Genomic DNA, 17529 nt, shown 5'->3' with positions numbered 1-17529 from the left:
AGACAGAGGTCCGAGGAGGCTCAGTGAGACCTGCTGCCACAGTCAGGTTTACCAGTGCAGCTCCTCTTCCCTCTTCATATTTGCCACAGTCAGCATCTCCTTATTGAGGGTTACTTGTGTCTTTTGAAAGTCACGTGATGAGGACTTTCAAGTAGAAATTGTGAAGTTTAAGATTTGCTGAGCAAAACACAGTCATATCTATTTGCACTGTGTGATGTGAATTGGTTTTGAAGAATCAAATTGGATCTTTTAGCTTTGTGTAACAGGAAATTTAGTGTTCAGGGGAAGTCATACTAGGATTTCCTTCGTTTAAGAAGCTGGGCAAAATTCAAATGACTGGAAATTCTGGGTAGGGAAAAATGTAAGTAGAACTTCCTGGCCTTGTTAGCAGCCCCACCCTGAGGCCTCCGCCAGCTGCCATATGACAGGGAAGACTTGGCAGCGGACAGCTGGCTCTGGCCCCAGCTCAGTCTGTGGGGGTCCCATCACTGGACTCCCCAGTTCTCATTGGAAGACTAATGGGGTGATGACAATGGCAGATATGACAAGGATGAGATGATGATGATGGCAACTTTATTATGCAATGATCGTTGTTGTAAATGCTCTGCATATATCAGTTCATTTACTCCTACAACAATGCTGAAAAGTAGAAAATATTATCCCACATTTGAAGATAGGAAAGCAAGAGATTAAGTAATCAGTCAAGATCTCAGAATTAATAAATGGTAGAGCCAGGACTTGTACCCAGATAGTTGGCTCAAAATCCTCTGTTCTTGATCTTCATGTTGACACAGGCACGCACATTTTTCTTTATAAGTTCCAAGGATTCACAGGTGTCCTGGGGCCCCCTCTTGGACTGTCTAAAAAATCAGTAGTTCCCAGGCTAAGAACCACTTTTGGCTAAATCATCTCTAATCTCACTTCTTCCTCCATCATTTTATGGGTCTGTACAATGGTTCTAGAAAACAAAAGAAGGGAAAGCAAGTTTCTGCCAGCTGCTACTCTGTTTCTTTCTCTCCAGTGACTCCATGGACCTTAGGTAAAACCCAAGGAATTGCTTTGGAATTTTAATTCCCCTGCATTCTTCATTGGTATTAAGAGACTGTCTGGCAGGCCTGTTTCATTAATGCCAGATATATTCAACTTCAGTCTAAACCAGGCAGTGCTTGTGGAGTCAGTTAGGAAATTGGCATGGTTTTACAAGAAGAAACCCAAACATGAATGAATTAGACGGTTCTAAAGCCCAAAAGATTATCCTTCAAATTCTCTGGTGGTTTTTTTCTTTTCTTTTCTTTTCTTTTTTTAGATACACACTGCCTCTCATGGAAGGAAGAGCCAATGTCACAATTCTTGATACTCAGATCCGAAAGTTGCGGGCCAAATCTCTCTCCCAGATACATGAGGCAGCTATGAAGATGAGGTCTGAAGCCACAGGCGTGAAGTCCACGTTGGTGGAAATTGAGGACTGGCTTGATAGATTAATGCAGCTGACTGAAGAGGTTGGTAGGACTTTTAAGCTACATCAGTCTCCTGATTTGGGAGGATTCTGTGGAATGTGACCAAGGATAGGAGTGGTACTAGGAGAATCTAGTACATTCTTTTGGATGTTGAGCAGATCTTCAGGAGGATGAAGTCAAAGAGTTATTACAAGGCTGGTGATGGCTAAACGTAAAGTCACTGAAGTCAGAGTGGGAGGGAAATTTTGAGTTGGTGGCCCTGAAAAAATCTACAAAGTGGACAAATCATTATCATTATCGTGATATAATTAGAAGATATTTCAGGTAGAAAGATGAGGTAGCAGATCAGTGGCACAGAGTAAAAATGCCAGCTTGGCTTAGGGTTGGAAGGATCTGGATTTGAATCCTGGATCTACCATGTGTAAAACCTTGGGCAAGTTACTTACCTTGCTAAACCACAGTTTCCTCATCTGTAAAATGGAGGTAAATTTAGAGTGTTGGATAAATGTTGGTATTCATCTCAGTGTCTGGAAGGAAGGAGTAGGGGGAACCCCTCCTCCTGTCTTTTGGAGACCAGGGAGTGGGTAGAAATACATTTGTGGGTAGTAATATCTTTGAAAAAACCTATGAGATTACAAAGTAACTTTTATTTTCTATTTTATATATTTTTGTACTTTCAGCGTTTTCTATAGTGAACTTATATCACCTTTATAATCAGGACAAATGGAGGTTTTTAAAAACTAAATCTTTCAGAGTTAATAGATTCTGATACAGAGATGCTCTGTGGCCTATAAAATATGTGAAACCGGTAACCCTTTGATAACTGCTGATGACTTTCTTCAAGTGATGTATGAGATAAGAAGAATATCTCCTGAAATTTGGTTTCCTTCTATCCCCTGTGGTCAGCCACTGCTAGCCTCCCAGCCCTGCAGGTGCACATCCTAGAAGATGTGAATCTCTGGAATTTGGGGTGGAGCCCTAAGCCGGGTATTTCTACCTTAAGAGGAACCTGAGGGCCCCGGGTCAGGCCTGTTCAGCCTGCAGGGTCCCCAGTCCCTCTGCATTTAGACTAATCAGAGCTCTCTTTCCTTTTCTTTTCCATCCGTCCAGCCACAAAACAGCATGCCTGACATTATCATCTGGATGATCCGAGGAGAGAAAAGACTAGCCTATGCGCGCATTCCTGCACATCAGGTTTTATTTTCCACCAGTGGTGAGAATGCATCTGGGAAATACTGTGGGAAGACCCAAACCATCTTTCTGAAGGTACATGTCTTTCTCACCTGCATACTCAGAAACCCATATCCCCAAGAAGTGGCTTGCCTTATAATTTGCTCATCATTGAATGACTGGGGTGATCTTGATCAATTCCAGCCCATTCTGCCCTCCCCAACTCCCATCTCCCCACCCCCAGTCCCATCCCCAGTGGTAATTCTCAGAGAGTGGCCTGAGGCCCACTGATGACATTAATATTAACATGGTATTATGAATGCTTTCTGACATAGATTTTCCATTTACTTCTAATATCTCATCCAGAGGAATGCCTTTTTTTCCTTCATTCTACTGAAAGTTTGGCAAATAGGAAAAAAGAAAAGGCAGTATAGCCCGTCCATAGAATCTGTTGCCCTCATCATCCAAAACAAATTGAAAAAGTTGAGAATTGCTTCTTTCCAGCAGGGGTTCTGAACATTTTTAGCATCATGAACTCCCTTTAACTCCTGATGAAAGCCCTTGGCTCTCTCCTCCAGAGGAATGCACACTACACACCCATCCAATATTTTGCATAAATTTCAGTTGCCCATCAGCCCACCCTCGGATCCCCATAAAGAACTGTTCTGGGTGTGTATATGGAGATCTAAAGGAGGGTCAGGGCTGGAAACAAAGAAGTGCTTCCTATCTGCATGTTTTGACATCCCTCTGCCTGACCAACCTCAACCAAGTTCTTGAGTCCTTCAGATTTGGGAGAAAGGAACAGAAAGCAGGAGAGAAAGAGCAGCCAAGGAAGCGTGCTCTCTCACAACAAGGAGATAGCTGTTAACTTTTTAATAGATTTATTCTTTGCTCTTTAATCAGGAGGGTGAAAATAGAGCTAGAGTAATTGTCTTCTTTCAAGTGTCTCTTGATGGAATAAATTTTACTTAAGATAGAACCACAATTATAATTGACCTCAGCAGTGGGTGGAAGCAAACTGATTAATAAATAAAACTTCACAGGAGGTGGGAGAAGAGATGAAGTGGTATTATCTGTGCTAGATGTTAGTACTTTAATGGAGCAACAGCAAAATGCTTTTTAGATAATGTTTTATTTATTTATTGGATTCTGTTAATTCTCTTATTATCCAGTTTGGGAAACCATTACTTTAATTCCGTGGTTCTTTTAGGTCTTGGGACCCTTTTATATTCTAAAAAATTATTGAGAACTCCAGAGAGCTTCTGTTTATGTGGATTATATTAACCAATATTTACTGTAGGAGAAATTAAACCTGAGAAAAATTTAAAATATTTAATATTTATTTTAAAGTAACAATAATAAACCCATTGCATGTAAACATGAATTAGAAATTTTTGTGAAAAATAAATGCATTTTCTTTTTTAAAAAAAGTGAGCAGAGTGATACTGTTCTACATTTTTTGCAAACCTCTTTAATGTCTGGTTTAGTGGAAAATAACTGGATTCTCATATCTGCTACTGCATTTAATCTGAAGAAATAAGTTATTTGCTTGAAATATATGAAGAGATATATATCTATACATTATATATATATTTATATATATGGATATACATATCTATATATAGATATACGTATCTATACCTTTTATAGATATGTAGTTGGAAAAGGAAAGCATGTTTTTAAAACCTTTTCATTGCACTGTGGATATTCATCTTTGAGACAACACCATACTCAGTAAGTGCTACTTTTTTGTTGTGGTGGTTAAATACACATAACAAATTTCCCATTTCAACCATTTGAAAGTGTATAATTCAAGTGACATGCAGTACTTTCATAATGTATGAGAGGTAGTTTTTAAAAGGTTAAATGCAATGTGCAATATAAAACCATGTCAAGAACTTTTCATGCTCTTTTAACTTTAAAATCCAGTGGTCTGCCTTGTACTTTGAATGACTTTTATTCATGCGTGATTTTGTAATGTCAGGCATTGACCTTATGGAAAATATTGGTTCACCAAGTTATGCAGATCTTCCTAACATTTATACTTTTCATCATTTGATATCAAACAAAAAAAATCACATTCCTTAATATCACCACTGAAATTATCAGAAAAGTTTTTGTGTATTGAGACACCATCACACTAACCCATAATGGATACAAGCTTCCCAAAATTCTAATTTTTACTCAAAAGCTTGAATTTTATCATTCACAACAAATACCATGAGTTATTTTCCTTGAAGTGATGGGCTCGCTTCATTTATGTTCCAGAAAATATCTGCCACATACCCAAGTCTGAATAATTGTATTTGTCTCTCAATCCCTGTTTCAAGTAAAAATGGTATTCTCTTTTTAAAAAGGGCAACTGCAAGTTCATTCACAATGCAAGTAATTACCCAAGAATTCACCCTCAAGACAACCATCATATGCTGACATGCAGGAGAAGTGCTTTGTGCCTTACTTTCCATTTCGTCATAGGAAATGCCAGAAATACATGCACTCAAGAGCCAAAATTTTATAAGATTGATCATTTTCACTGCTTTACCAAGGGTATTTCTAAGTAAAACTAGCATTTTGTCTTCTCTTCTGAGAATGCACAGTAGTGAAGAATACTATTACTACACTTCCTTAATTCATGCTTAAGTTTTCTCTGCCATTTATTTTGCACCATCAGTGCAAATGTCGATACTGTGAAGAGACATATAACATCTTAGTATTATGAGGAAAATAGTTTTGACCTCACGTTACCTCCTAAAAAGGTCTCAGGCACACATAGAGATCTGTAGACCACACTTGGAGAACTGGTATGTTAGTTATTTTAATCTTTCTTGTAAGATCATTGGGAAATATTTCAAGTAGCAAACATAAAATTAGACTGAGCAAGGATGAGAATGTCCTGTCTGCTCTGGGTTTTAACTTAATGCCACAGTCTGCTACATCCAGCATAACATGTCATATACGTCTCACAGTATCCACAGGAAAAAACCCACGGACCAAAAGTGCCTGTGGAATTGCGAGTTAACATCTGGCTGGGCTTAAGTGCTTTCGAGAAGAAGTTCAATAGCTTCGCAGAAGGAACATTCACCGTCTTTGCTGAAATGGTACGTTTAATGACATCATTATGCTTTCTTTTTTTGGGGGGGGGGTAGTACTTTTACTTTTAGACCTTGGGAAAACGTTCACACACCCAAAACAACTTCCATCATCACCACAATCTAAAATCCCGTCCAAGGGACCTTAACCTAAAGGGATAGAAAATGATTGGCTTGAACTTTTGTTGTCAACGCTGGAACTCACCAGTCAATGGTTAGGAACTTTGTATGATGGTTCCAAACAGGGACACCCACCACGCTGACAAATCTCAACCTTTTTGATGGTTCAGAGAGTAAGGAGCAGACCATTCCAGATTTATAAATTATAACCCAGAAGGGAATGCCCTGTAAAACAGCATTTGCCATTGCCACTAAAACTGTTTCCAGAAAGGTCTTGTTCTACCCTGCACAGAGAATTAGGTCCCAAAAGGGCTTGGATCTAAAGGACCTTTGTATTTCATAGGGATTCTTTATGAACAACTGCCCAGGATATATATCATCAAGTGTAGTATTGTTTCTATGGGAAATGTGCCCCAAGTTCTAAGCTGTAGGTTTACGAATAAACTTATTGAAGCCTGCACATTCATACGTGAAAGACTTTTATAGGCCTTTAAAAGAGTAGCTTCAGAGGCTATTTGGAGCCATTCAAAATAACAGAAGTATATATATCATTGCTTTCAAAGCACTTTCACAATGATTTGTGCATTTAAGATTCAGAACAATCCAAAGTGGGAGATAGTTTTATCCCCAGTTTACAGATGGGAATCCTGAGACTTAGAAAGGTGAATGATTTATCCAAAGTTGCATAATCAATAACAGCCCATATTAGGGCTTCTAAGTATAAAGATTTTTCACCTTCTATGGTTTCTAGCCTAACTCCTAGATGGACTTTAAAATTCATGGACTGAATTTATTTCTTGTTCTCTGATGGTGTTTCTCTCCCATATATATTTCTTATTAGTATGAAAATCAAGCTTTCATGTTTGGAAAATGGGGCACTTCTGGATTAGTTGGTCGTCATAAATTTTCTGATGTCACAGGAAAAATAAAGCTCAAGAGGGAATTCTTTTTGCCTCCAAAAGGCTGGGAATGGGAAGGAGACTGGATAGTTGATCCTGAAAGAAGGTAAGTTTTCCATTTTCTGAGGGAAAATGATGGCAAAGAAACGTTTCCTTAGAAATTGATGGATGGGTTCTTCTCATCACCATTTTTTATAATGTTTAAAGAACAATCATTGAGCAGAAGTAGGTCCATAGAAATTCAGAGAGTTTAAAGATAACATCAGTGTCCCATAATAAGACAGACAAATATAAAAAGTACCTGATAGCTCACATTTATTGAAAATTTATGTGGTAACATGCTGAGCATTACTCTGAGCACCTGCATCTTCTTGACAAGTGCCAAGAATTGCGAGGGACTGAGATTTTACCCTGCTTGCAACCTAGCCCTGCCACAGTTTCAGGGATGTTGGCAGAAGACATGAGACTCCTACATTAGAGACAAAGGACTTTATTGCTCACAGCAATAGCAGTACCAAAGTATCAGCCCATGTTCCAGTTCCCTGAGCCCCAGTTCCCACAGGCTGACAAGAAGAGGGACAAGTGACACCTGCATACATGCAGTGGGTTGTGTTATTAGAGAAGGACCCCAAGCTCAGGGAATCTGCATCTTTTAAAGTGGACAATGGGGAGTAAATGTGCCTGCCCTTTGCTCTGGAGGGAGACAAAATCACTGTCTTCCAAGGCTGTTTGCTATATAAACATCCTGGAAAAGAATATCTGGAAAAAGGGCAATCAGTACCTTTGCCTCCAAGTTGTACAGAAAAGCAGGTGACTCAGGGAGAATTATTTCCCAACACATAGCGATGTTCTCTCCACTTTGCAGATGAGGAAATTGAGATGTATAGAGATTAAGTAACTTGTCCAAAGGCAGGCGGCTTGTAAATGTTATAGCTGGACTAGAATCCCAGTCTAGCATGGGAAACAAAACCCACACTCAACTATTATGCTGGCATGCCTGCGGGAAACAGTAGAGGGTATGCTTTAAGTTAATGAATCGTATGGTATGTGAATTATATCTCAATAGATCTATTACTAAAAAGAAAGAAAGAAGCAGCAGAGGGGCAAGTATCTTTCCCCTGGAGTCAGGACAAACACAAAGCCTGTGCTCTTCATTCCTAAATGTTGAGAAAAGTATTCAAACCAAAGAGCTCCCTCTTCTCTCCACCTCATGGCAGCATACTTGAGTTTGAAGCAGACAAGCTTGTGAAGTTGAATCTTAAGGCCTCAAACCAGAACTTGGTCTCTGTCATCATTTGTTTCCTCTAATCACATAGGTGGAGAGATGAAAGTGTTTATTGAGCCCCAGTATTTGGACCTGAATCCTTTTAACAGAGGATAGTTTGCTTTGAACCAAGTTGTGGGGTTGGTGAGAAGTGAGGTGGGAATTGAATTAGATGGAAGGAAGGAATGTGAGTAAGGAGGAGGAGGATTGTGATCAGAAAAGCAGGAGGTCACAAAACGTCAGGGCTCGCTGGGGCCCTAGAAGCAGCAGCCAGGGTTTCTATTCTCCTTCTCTGGGGCCCAGGGAAGTGATGGATCAGCCCAATTTATACAGATGGTTGGGATGATTTGGTTTTTGACTCCTCTCCAATGCTTGATTCTGGCGGACACTATAGCAGGAAAAAAATATAGAGGCAGTAAAGGAAGAAGTAAGACACTTGAGTGGATACCTGGCAGAGGACTCAAGTCAAAGTTGGAACCTCGGTACTTTCCTCTATGGTTTGTCAAAATAGTTACAAATCCAAAAAGAAAATTGGCATGGCAGAGAGTCAAGTGCCCAAATGGAGTTTAGAGTCTTAAATGACCTGGTTTGGCTGGTCTACCTAGGACCTACCTGGAGAGTTTCAACTCCTCCCTTCAATTCCATAGACCAAGCAAGCCACAAGTGAAAGTTTTCAAACGTGACCTATGAGACCGTCTCCACTTCATTTGAAAAACTGGGGGTTTGGAGGGAGACGACGCTTTATTCTTTTGAACTGTTAGCCAAGAGTTTTGCTGAGAAAAAGCAGAACAGCCCTAAACCGAAACAGGAAAACAGGAACGTGATCTCCGTGGTCCTTAGGAGAAGCTGCCCAAACACTGTTTTCCCAGGCCCCACCCTAATTACAGAGAAGGAGCAACCTGGCTAAACTGAGGAGTTCTCTGTGATTTGGGTCTCATTGTTCCAGCAGGCCCCTTCTTCAAAGGAATGTCAAAACCCATTAGTACAAAGAGGGGGTTGGAGTTGAGAACCAAAGGGGGGGAAAGCGAGGAGGGAAGTGGTAAGGCTCCCAGGGCATAGATATTTCCCCACCATTGGAAACAGTTGAGGTTGTCGGTTACCATTTCTCCCTTGGTAACATGAGCCCTCGTCCGCAGCTTGCTGACCGAGGCAGACGCCGGGCACACCGAGTTCACCGATGAAGTATATCAGAACGAGAGTCGCTACCCCGGGGGCGAGTGGAAGCAAGCCGAGGGCACCTACACAGATGCGGTGAGAGGCCTGCCCTGGAGAACCTTAACAGGTTCTCCTCTGTGACACTGTGATCTTTTGGTTCCACCAACCCCAAGGCTTGGAGTTACCTTCTCTCATTGCATCTTATATTCTGAAGAGTCTCGCATTCAGCATTTAAATCACACAGGTGCAACTGTAGTCTATGTTATAGAATAAAACAGAATTATTCTTTAATTCCTATTTTTCTGTAGAAAATAAATTGGATTTACTTAACGAGATGTTGGTAAATAGTAAAGTTTGGAATGTACATGTTTTTTAGGGTAACTATTTCTTACTTAACTCGTTTAAAAATTATAATGCATTCAATGGTTGTTTTTTTAAAAAATTGAACAGTGTAGAAGGTAATAAAAGTCATTCTTTTCCCTGATCCACATTTCTTCCCCACCAGAGATAAGCACTGATAGCAGTTTCCAGTTCATATACACGTATATAAATTATTCCCCCACCCACCCAAATAGAATTGTGTTGTATGCAGTTCTACAACTTGTATTTTTTTAAAAATATTTATTTATTATTATTATTTTTAATTACATTAAAAAATATATATGAGGTCCCATTCAACCCCACCGCCCCCGCCCCCCACTCCCCCCACAGCAACACTCTCTCCCATCATCGTGATACATCCATTGCACCTGGTAAGTTCATCTCTGAGCATCACTGCACCCCATAGTCAATGGTCCACATCATAGCCCAGACTCTCTCACGTTCCATCCAGTCCCGTAATTGTCCGTGAAGCACTATCCAGGACAACTCCACGTCCCGAAAACGCCTCCACATCTCATCTCTTCCTCCCGTTCCCCACACCCAGCAGCCCCCATGGCTACCGTTCCCACACCCATTCCACATTTTCTCTGTGGACATTGGATTGGTTGTGTCCATTGCACACCTATGTCAAGTGAGGGCTTAGATTCCACATGGGTACTGGATGCACTCTTCCCGCTTCTAGTTGTAGACACTCTAGGCTCCATGTTGTGGTGGTTGACCTTCTTCAACTCCATGTTAGCTGAGTGGAGTAAGTCAAAGTGTAGGAGCTGAAGTCTGTTGAGGCTCTGGGCCTGGGTGTCATATTATCAGTCCAGAGATTCAAATCCCCTACATATATCTTAAACTCAGCACCAACTACAATTCCAATAAAGTAGCATGCAAGTCTTGTGAAAAGAGATCCCCTCTGAGTCCATTTCCATCACGCAGAAACACCAGCTCCAAAGAAGGGCCATCTGTCATGGCAGTGAACCCCTTCTGCCATGACCATAGAACCCGTGGGTCTCTTTATCCCTCAAAAGAACCAATACCTGGGGTTGTATCTACCTTATCTGTCTCTTGGACTCTGTTCAGTTGTACATAGGGGTATTCCTTCTGACAACCTCCAGACTCTTTTTTAGAGACTCACAGCCTTATAATCTCATTTCTCCTTTCCATTTCCCCCTTACATTAGGTCAAACCGCTTCCCGAAGTCATGTTATTATATGTAGACAAGTATATTCTGCTGTTCCGCATTGAATCTTTAATTCAAGGTCATTTTCTAGTTGCTTCTTCAGCTGGTATGTGGTAGTGATCCCTCGGTACCAGGGAGGCTCATCCCCGGGTGTCGTGTCCCACGCTGGGGGGAATGCATCACATCTACACGCTGAGTTTGGCTGTGAGAGTGGCCACATTTGAGTAACATGAAGGCTGTCAGGAGGAAAAACTTGTATTTTTTGTGTAACGGTATATCTTGGACACCTTTTGATAACAACATATATAAATTTATGAGTTATTTTTTAATAACTCCTGCAGCATTCTATTACATGCCCCCACTGCTATTTATTTAGCCAATCCCCTCCTAATGGGCATTTAGGTTTCTTCCAGTCTTTGATTTTAATAAATAATGCAACAGTGAATATCCTTATACATACATTATTATTCACTTTTGAAAGTTTATCTGTAGGAGAGATCCCTGCATGTTTAATTTCTTAGTCAAGGTATAAATGCGTACACAATTTTTGTAAATATCACCAAATTGCTTTTCAAAGAGGTTGTATAAATTTATATTTCCAGCCACAAATCATGAGGGGGCTTTTGCCTAAACCCTCACTGTGCCACTTTGTCATCTTGGTCAATACATGAATAAATCCTGTTATTGTTTTGGTTTTCACTTCCTTAATTTAAAGTGAAGCTGAGCATTTTTTTGCATATGTTTATGAGCCTCCTTTATTTCCTTCATACTACTCTTACTCTTCATGTCCTTGACTTGTCATCAGTTTTTATGCAGATGTCCACAGCATCAGTATTTCACACAGACTTTGCTGGGTCTTCCATGAAGAGCCCCATGAACCTCCAGTCACATTACAACTCTTGGCCACATGTCTCTTTCCTGTTTTATCCATTCTCAGTTTCTCAGTAATGCAATTGCACTGTTTCATCATATGGAATTGAACTATATAAAATCGCCAATGTTCAGCCATTTTTGATCTACAAAAACAACACTCTCATATGGCTCAACTTCATACTATTCTCTAATAGTAGAAACATCGAGTAGCCTAAAATACTGATTTTTATATAGCAATTGTGTTTTTGAAAAAAAAGCTTAAGGATTTTTCTGAGTAAGATTGATGTATCAGATGGCATCAAAGTAAGCAATCAGAGACCATAGTTAAGTGTGAGGAACCACACTTCCCCTTTGCATCTTATTTGTTAGTATGACTTAACTCTCTCGTTTTTTCTTTTTTTTTTTTAAGAATGGAGATAAAGCAGCATCCCCCAACGAGCTGACTTGCCCTCCAGGTTGGGAGTGGGAAGATGATGCATGGGTGTATGACATAAACCGAGCCGTGGATGAGAAAGGTATCGTTGTGCAGACATTCCTTGACTAGGGCTTCTGCAGCGAGGCTTCGGTCAGCCTGAGTGAAGTTTCCTTGGGAGGGAGGGGTCTTCCCCCTAATGGCCAATGGTACAGTTCATGGGGTCTGCCTATGGCAATTCAGGTGTAGAATTCAAGGAACAAGGAAGTGCTTGTGACTGTGGGGAGGGGGCTGTTGAGAGGAAAATCTGAAGTAATAGGGGCCGAGTGGCTGGGCTCCGAGATGCTCAAAATCAAGGATGAGTCTCTGGGAGGGAGCTGGAGTTTGGATTGCCTCCATTCTAAACACACCCCAAACTTTTCCTGGGAACATCACATTCTGGGCCCCCCAGCTCAGAAAGGAGACTTGTGGAGTGCGTTAAAAAGCATCCTATTCAACAGTAATTCAAGCAGTTGACACAGCTTCTGTTAATGGTATTTACCTTTTCCCATGAACAGTAATTTAAAGTTAAATGAACTATAAAATTGGGAATTATCAAAAGAAAACTTTTGGTTGATAGATTTTTCTCTTATAAGAGGAAATAGATGCATAGAAAGAATTGGCATTGATACAGAAGATTTCAACCAGATGACAGATTCCTTGCTGATCTTGATACAGCCACCGAGCCTCGTAACTGGGCATGTGCTATGTGCTGAGCATGGTCCAGTGCTTTACACACATTATTTTTATTAATCCTTAAAATAACCCTATAGGAAAGATAGATTTTACCTTTATTGGGTGGGGATTGGGTCACAGGCAGGTTTTTGAGCTTGCAGGTAACTATTTCATAAATGGCCAGTATAAGGGGGAGCTGGGATTTGAACTCAAGCTGTGTGGTTATGCAATCCACACCCTTAACCACTATTCTCTCCTGCTTTATTCTTTAAAAAAATTACATATCATAATATTCACCCTTTTAAAGTACAGTTAAATGAGTTTTGACAAATATACCAGTGTGTGTACCACCACAATCAAGATATGGAACATATTTTAAAACTTTTTAATGTAGTAACATATATACAACTCAAAATTTCCAAGCTTTAAACACTTTCAAGTGTACAATTCATTAGTATTAATTACAGTCATAATATCATGCCACCACCGCCAACATCACTTATTCAAACTTTTTCATCCCCTCAAACAGAAACTGCACCCACTAAGCAATAACTCTTCATTCCTCTCACCCCTAGTAACCTGTTATCTACTCTCTATGAATTTTCTTGTTCTAGGTGTTTCATATAAGCAATACCATATAATATATGTCCTTTTATGTCTGGGCTTATTTCACACAACATGTCTTCAAGGTTCATCCATGTTGTTGCATGTATCAGGACTTCATTCCTTTTTAAGGCTGAATAATATTCCATTGTACATATATACCACAATTTTTTATCCATTCATCTGTTGATGAACATTTAGTTTGCTTCCACCTTTGACTGTTGTGAATAAATTGCCACGAATATCAGTGTACAAAATTGTCTAGTTGAAGCCCAGTGCATTGTACTTTATTCTTAGATACACTCAATTATAGTGAATGACTGAAGGCATAAAAGCAGAGAAGAAACCTATGACAACAAGGGATGCTTTTGAGGAAGCCAGGGAATGTGCAGCTGAACTGGGTTTGCCTGAATTGCTAGGCAAAATGAAAAGATCACGATTAGTCCTGACGGTAAAGAATGTTCAGGAGCAAAGAAGCAATGTTTCTTGCCAAATGTATCTCTTTTGGATAACCATTCACAAACTCTGTTCCAGGCTGGGAGTATGGAATTACCATTCCTCCTGATAATAAACCCAAATCCTGGGTTGCAGCAGAGAAAATGTATCACACTCACAGACGGCGAAGGCTGGTCCGAAAACGCAAGAAAGATTTAACACAAAATGCTTCAAGTACTGCAAGGGTAAGGGAGGCACCCTTCTCAGTGGGTCTTAGAGTGTGGTTCCCCAATCAGCAGCGGCAGCAACACCTGGGAATTTGTTAGATCTACGGACCCTTAGGCCTCACTCCAGACCTGTTGAATTAGGAACTCTGGGGGTAAAGCCCAGCATTCTGTGTTTCAGCAAGCCCTCCCGGTGATCCTGATGATGGCTAAAATGTTGATAACCACTGCAGAGATAGTAGTAGAAACAGAAATTATTTTGGCAGCATAATATACTAGCATCAATGGAATGTGGCAAAGGACATGGAAAAGCTACTCTATGCTTACTTTCTCATCTGCAAAATGGGTATGGTATTATGCATCTAATTAGGGTATAGTAGGTGTTAAATCAGGGATTCTTAACTTTTTTGGTTCCAGTCAGGTGAAAACTATGGACCCCTTACTAAGTCCACACCATACTGTGTATATTTAATAAATATATCACACCCGCACCAAACGTCCCCACAAAAATAATGTTTTTTTTTTTTAATTTCAATTCAAGCTCATGGTCCCTTTGTTAAGAACCCTGCTCTAAAATAAAATTTCTACCACTAAAATGTCGGCCCCATGCAGAGAAAGACAACCCTCTTGGTCTTTTCCATCAATGTATTTTCAGCCCTTAACACAATCCCTGTTGTATAGTTGGCACACATATTTGTGGATGAATTAAATGAAACATTGAAAACTGAAATCATTTGTGTACAAAAATGATTTTAAGCTGAAAACCTCTGTATTCATTAATTTGTTATTACAGAAATGTCCAGTTAGTAATATACTCTGATCTATCATTTAATTATTAGCTATGGCAGTTATTAGCTTAAGCAAGACATTTAAACATGGTGAGGGGAGAGACCAGGGAGGAGGTGTGTGTCATTTTTTCCCTCCATATAAAAATGGAGATAATAATGTATTCCAAACTATATCACATTAGCAGTGTTCTTAAGAGCTAATGAGGTTAGAAAGCAATTTGTGCCTCACCCCACATATCTCAGTGCACTGTAACTGAGTGATTACCTCTCAGTATTCAGCCCACCAGCTTTGCAAAAGCTGAGATCCTGTCTGTTTTGTTCTATGTTGTATCCCTTGTTCCTAGCACAGTGACTGACACAGAGTAGATTGTCAATACATATTTGTTGATTGATGAAATGACCAGCTTTATCAATATAAGGAATATGGTTATTATCATTGAAAGTTTTATTCCTTCTGTTTCAGTCCATGGAAGAATTTGAAGACCAGGAGGGCTGGGAATATGCTTCTTTAATCGGCTGGAAATTTCACTGGAAACAACGTAGTTCAGATACCTTCCGCCGCAGACGCTGGAGGAGAAAAATGGCTCCTTCAGAAACACACGGTGCAGCTGCCATCTTTAAACTTGAAGGTGCCCTTGTAAGTGATAAAGAGTCGAAGCTCAAATGATATGGGTATAGGAAAAACTAGATGACTGTGGAATGTGACAACACCAAAGCCACGGAATTCCTTTTAGTCCCAGCACTGCAAAATTACAAATAGGATGGGGGAAAGCGCCACATCCTAGTTGCTGACTAATTCTTGTGGAATGGATAAATCAGTAACATATGAAAGGTTTTAAAGAAATTCTACTGCAGATGCACCTGCTTAACTTCATTTCACCCAGCAGTTTCCAAATGCATCTCTCCCAGAGCCCATGTTTCAGGAAACATCCCAGGCATGAGTTCCTTGGTTCATACCTTGAAAACTGAAGCTTTTCCACAACCCAAGACAATTAAAGATAAAGCTGTGAGGGGGAGAGACACAGAAGCATGGCTCACAAAGTTGATGGAAAGTTCATACGAAAGCACAGTGAGGAAGGGAGGGCGGAGCAGGAAGGGGGACGGAAAGAAAAGAAGATGGCAGTGGGTGGTCTAAAACAGGGCGGTCAGGAATCATTCCTAAACGCAGCCTGTTTTTGTATTTCTGCACTCTAATCCTGCTCTCTTTGTTTCTCTTCCTCCTTCCCGTCCTCTTAATCCCCTTATTTCTCCTTTACATTTTTTTTTTCCCTTTCAGCAGCAGGGTTTGGTAAACCTGGACTGAAGGTAGAAGGGCTGGTTTTGACGTCCTTGTCTGTCACTTTGCAGCTAAGTGACCCCTGGGGAAGTCACTTGCCGTCCTGGGCTTTATTCATTTTTGAAAACCGGGTGATTGGATGAGAAAATCTTTTTAAAAAGCCACCACTCCATTTGTTTGATTCTTGCCTCTTGGTATATTTATTTGTTTTAGGTCTTGTTCATTGATTTGGCCTCTTATTTTAGGGTGCAGACACGACTGAGGATGGAGACGAAAAGAGCATGGAAAAACAGAAGCACAGTGCCACTGCTGTGTTTGGAGCAAATACCCCCATTGTTTCCTGCAATTTTGACTGTAAGTTTTAAACATTTATTTGTAAATTCCATTTCTATCATTTATATTTCCTGAAAACTCTTTGTCACCAAATATGATTAAAAAAATTTTTTTTCTTCATATGTATGTGACTTCTATTTTAATTACTTGAAGAAGAGGATTTTTAAAAGATTTTAAAATCATATTTGGGGTGGAGGGTAGTCAAATCACTGTTTTTAGTGTCATCTGCCCAATATGTATTCATTCTACTAAGCCCCCCAAATTATTATGTTAATTAAGAAAAAGACTCCAGTAGTTTTTAAAAAGTTGTTTTCCATGAGAACCTTCTAGAATTTTGAGAAGAGGCAGATCTACTTTGCAATAATAATAGCAAATACTTATATAGTACTTAGCCTGTGCTAGATGATATACATGTATTAAACTCATTTGAGCCTCACAGTGACCCTCTCTTTTGCTCTTATTGTCTCCAAAGTACAAAAAAAGATCAATAACTTGCCCAAGGTCTTACAGCTTGTAAGCACTAGGGCATGATTTGAACTCACGCCGTCTGGCTCCCAGAAACTGTGCCCTTTATCATAAGGCTCTGCTGTTTCTCCAGTTGTGGGGGATATATGTGTCAGTATAATAAATATAAGGAGTATAAATGTTTTAAACTGTTAAAGAAACTTTTTCCCAGATATGGCGCCGAAATAGTATAGGAAACACTATTTCCATAATGACCGGAGTCCCTGTTTCATTTTTGAAGTCTATGATGAAAAGCAAGACTTCAAAGCCAGGTAGTTTCCAACAAGAGTGAATATATCCTGACTGGCACACTTGCAATAATCTTGCTGTATTATTTTTTCAAAGAAGTTTTATTTTACAGGAAGCAGAACTACTTTTGAGGGCACAGCACCACTGTTATATGTACTTTTACTGGGGGGTGGAGAATTAAATCCAGATGATCCACTTATCTGAAACTTATATTCTCTCCCACTATTCTACAAAAATAGCAGTTTCCTATGTTCTGTTTCTTGGATGTAATCTCCATCCTGTTTCTTTCAGGTGTCTACATTTACCATCTGCGCTGCTATATCTATCAAGCCAGAAACCTCATGGCTTTAGACAAGGATAGCTTTTCAGGTAAAGGAAAATTATCCTCATCCCACACGTTATTACACAGCAG

At 39.9% G+C, this 17529-nt stretch overlaps 1 protein-coding gene across 3 annotated transcripts in view; it reads left to right on the top strand.

The window, feature by feature from the left end:
* MYOF (myoferlin) overlaps positions 1-17529 on the top strand; it is a 157232-nt gene that overhangs the window by 98450 nt on the left and 41253 nt on the right. For all 3 annotated transcript variants that reach the window (XM_058298784.2, XM_058298783.2, XM_058298782.2), the window contains 10 exons: positions 1307-1499; positions 2568-2723; positions 5594-5725; positions 6678-6841; positions 9136-9250; positions 11989-12094; positions 13843-13988; positions 15219-15392; positions 16277-16385; positions 17409-17486. In XM_058298784.2, the coding sequence (XP_058154767.1) occupies positions 1307-1499; positions 2568-2723; positions 5594-5725; positions 6678-6841; positions 9136-9250; positions 11989-12094; positions 13843-13988; positions 15219-15392; positions 16277-16385; positions 17409-17486 (1373 nt within the window). The remainder of the gene's footprint in view (positions 1-1306; positions 1500-2567; positions 2724-5593; positions 5726-6677; positions 6842-9135; positions 9251-11988; positions 12095-13842; positions 13989-15218; positions 15393-16276; positions 16386-17408; positions 17487-17529) is intronic.

Source organism: Dasypus novemcinctus, chromosome 6 (assembly GCF_030445035.2).
Source record: "Dasypus novemcinctus isolate mDasNov1 chromosome 6, mDasNov1.1.hap2, whole genome shotgun sequence".
NCBI classification, from domain to species: Eukaryota; Metazoa; Chordata; class Mammalia; order Cingulata; family Dasypodidae; genus Dasypus; species Dasypus novemcinctus.
Note: the sequence above shows the minus strand (reverse complement) of the source record. Positions and strands in the feature narration are given on the sequence as shown.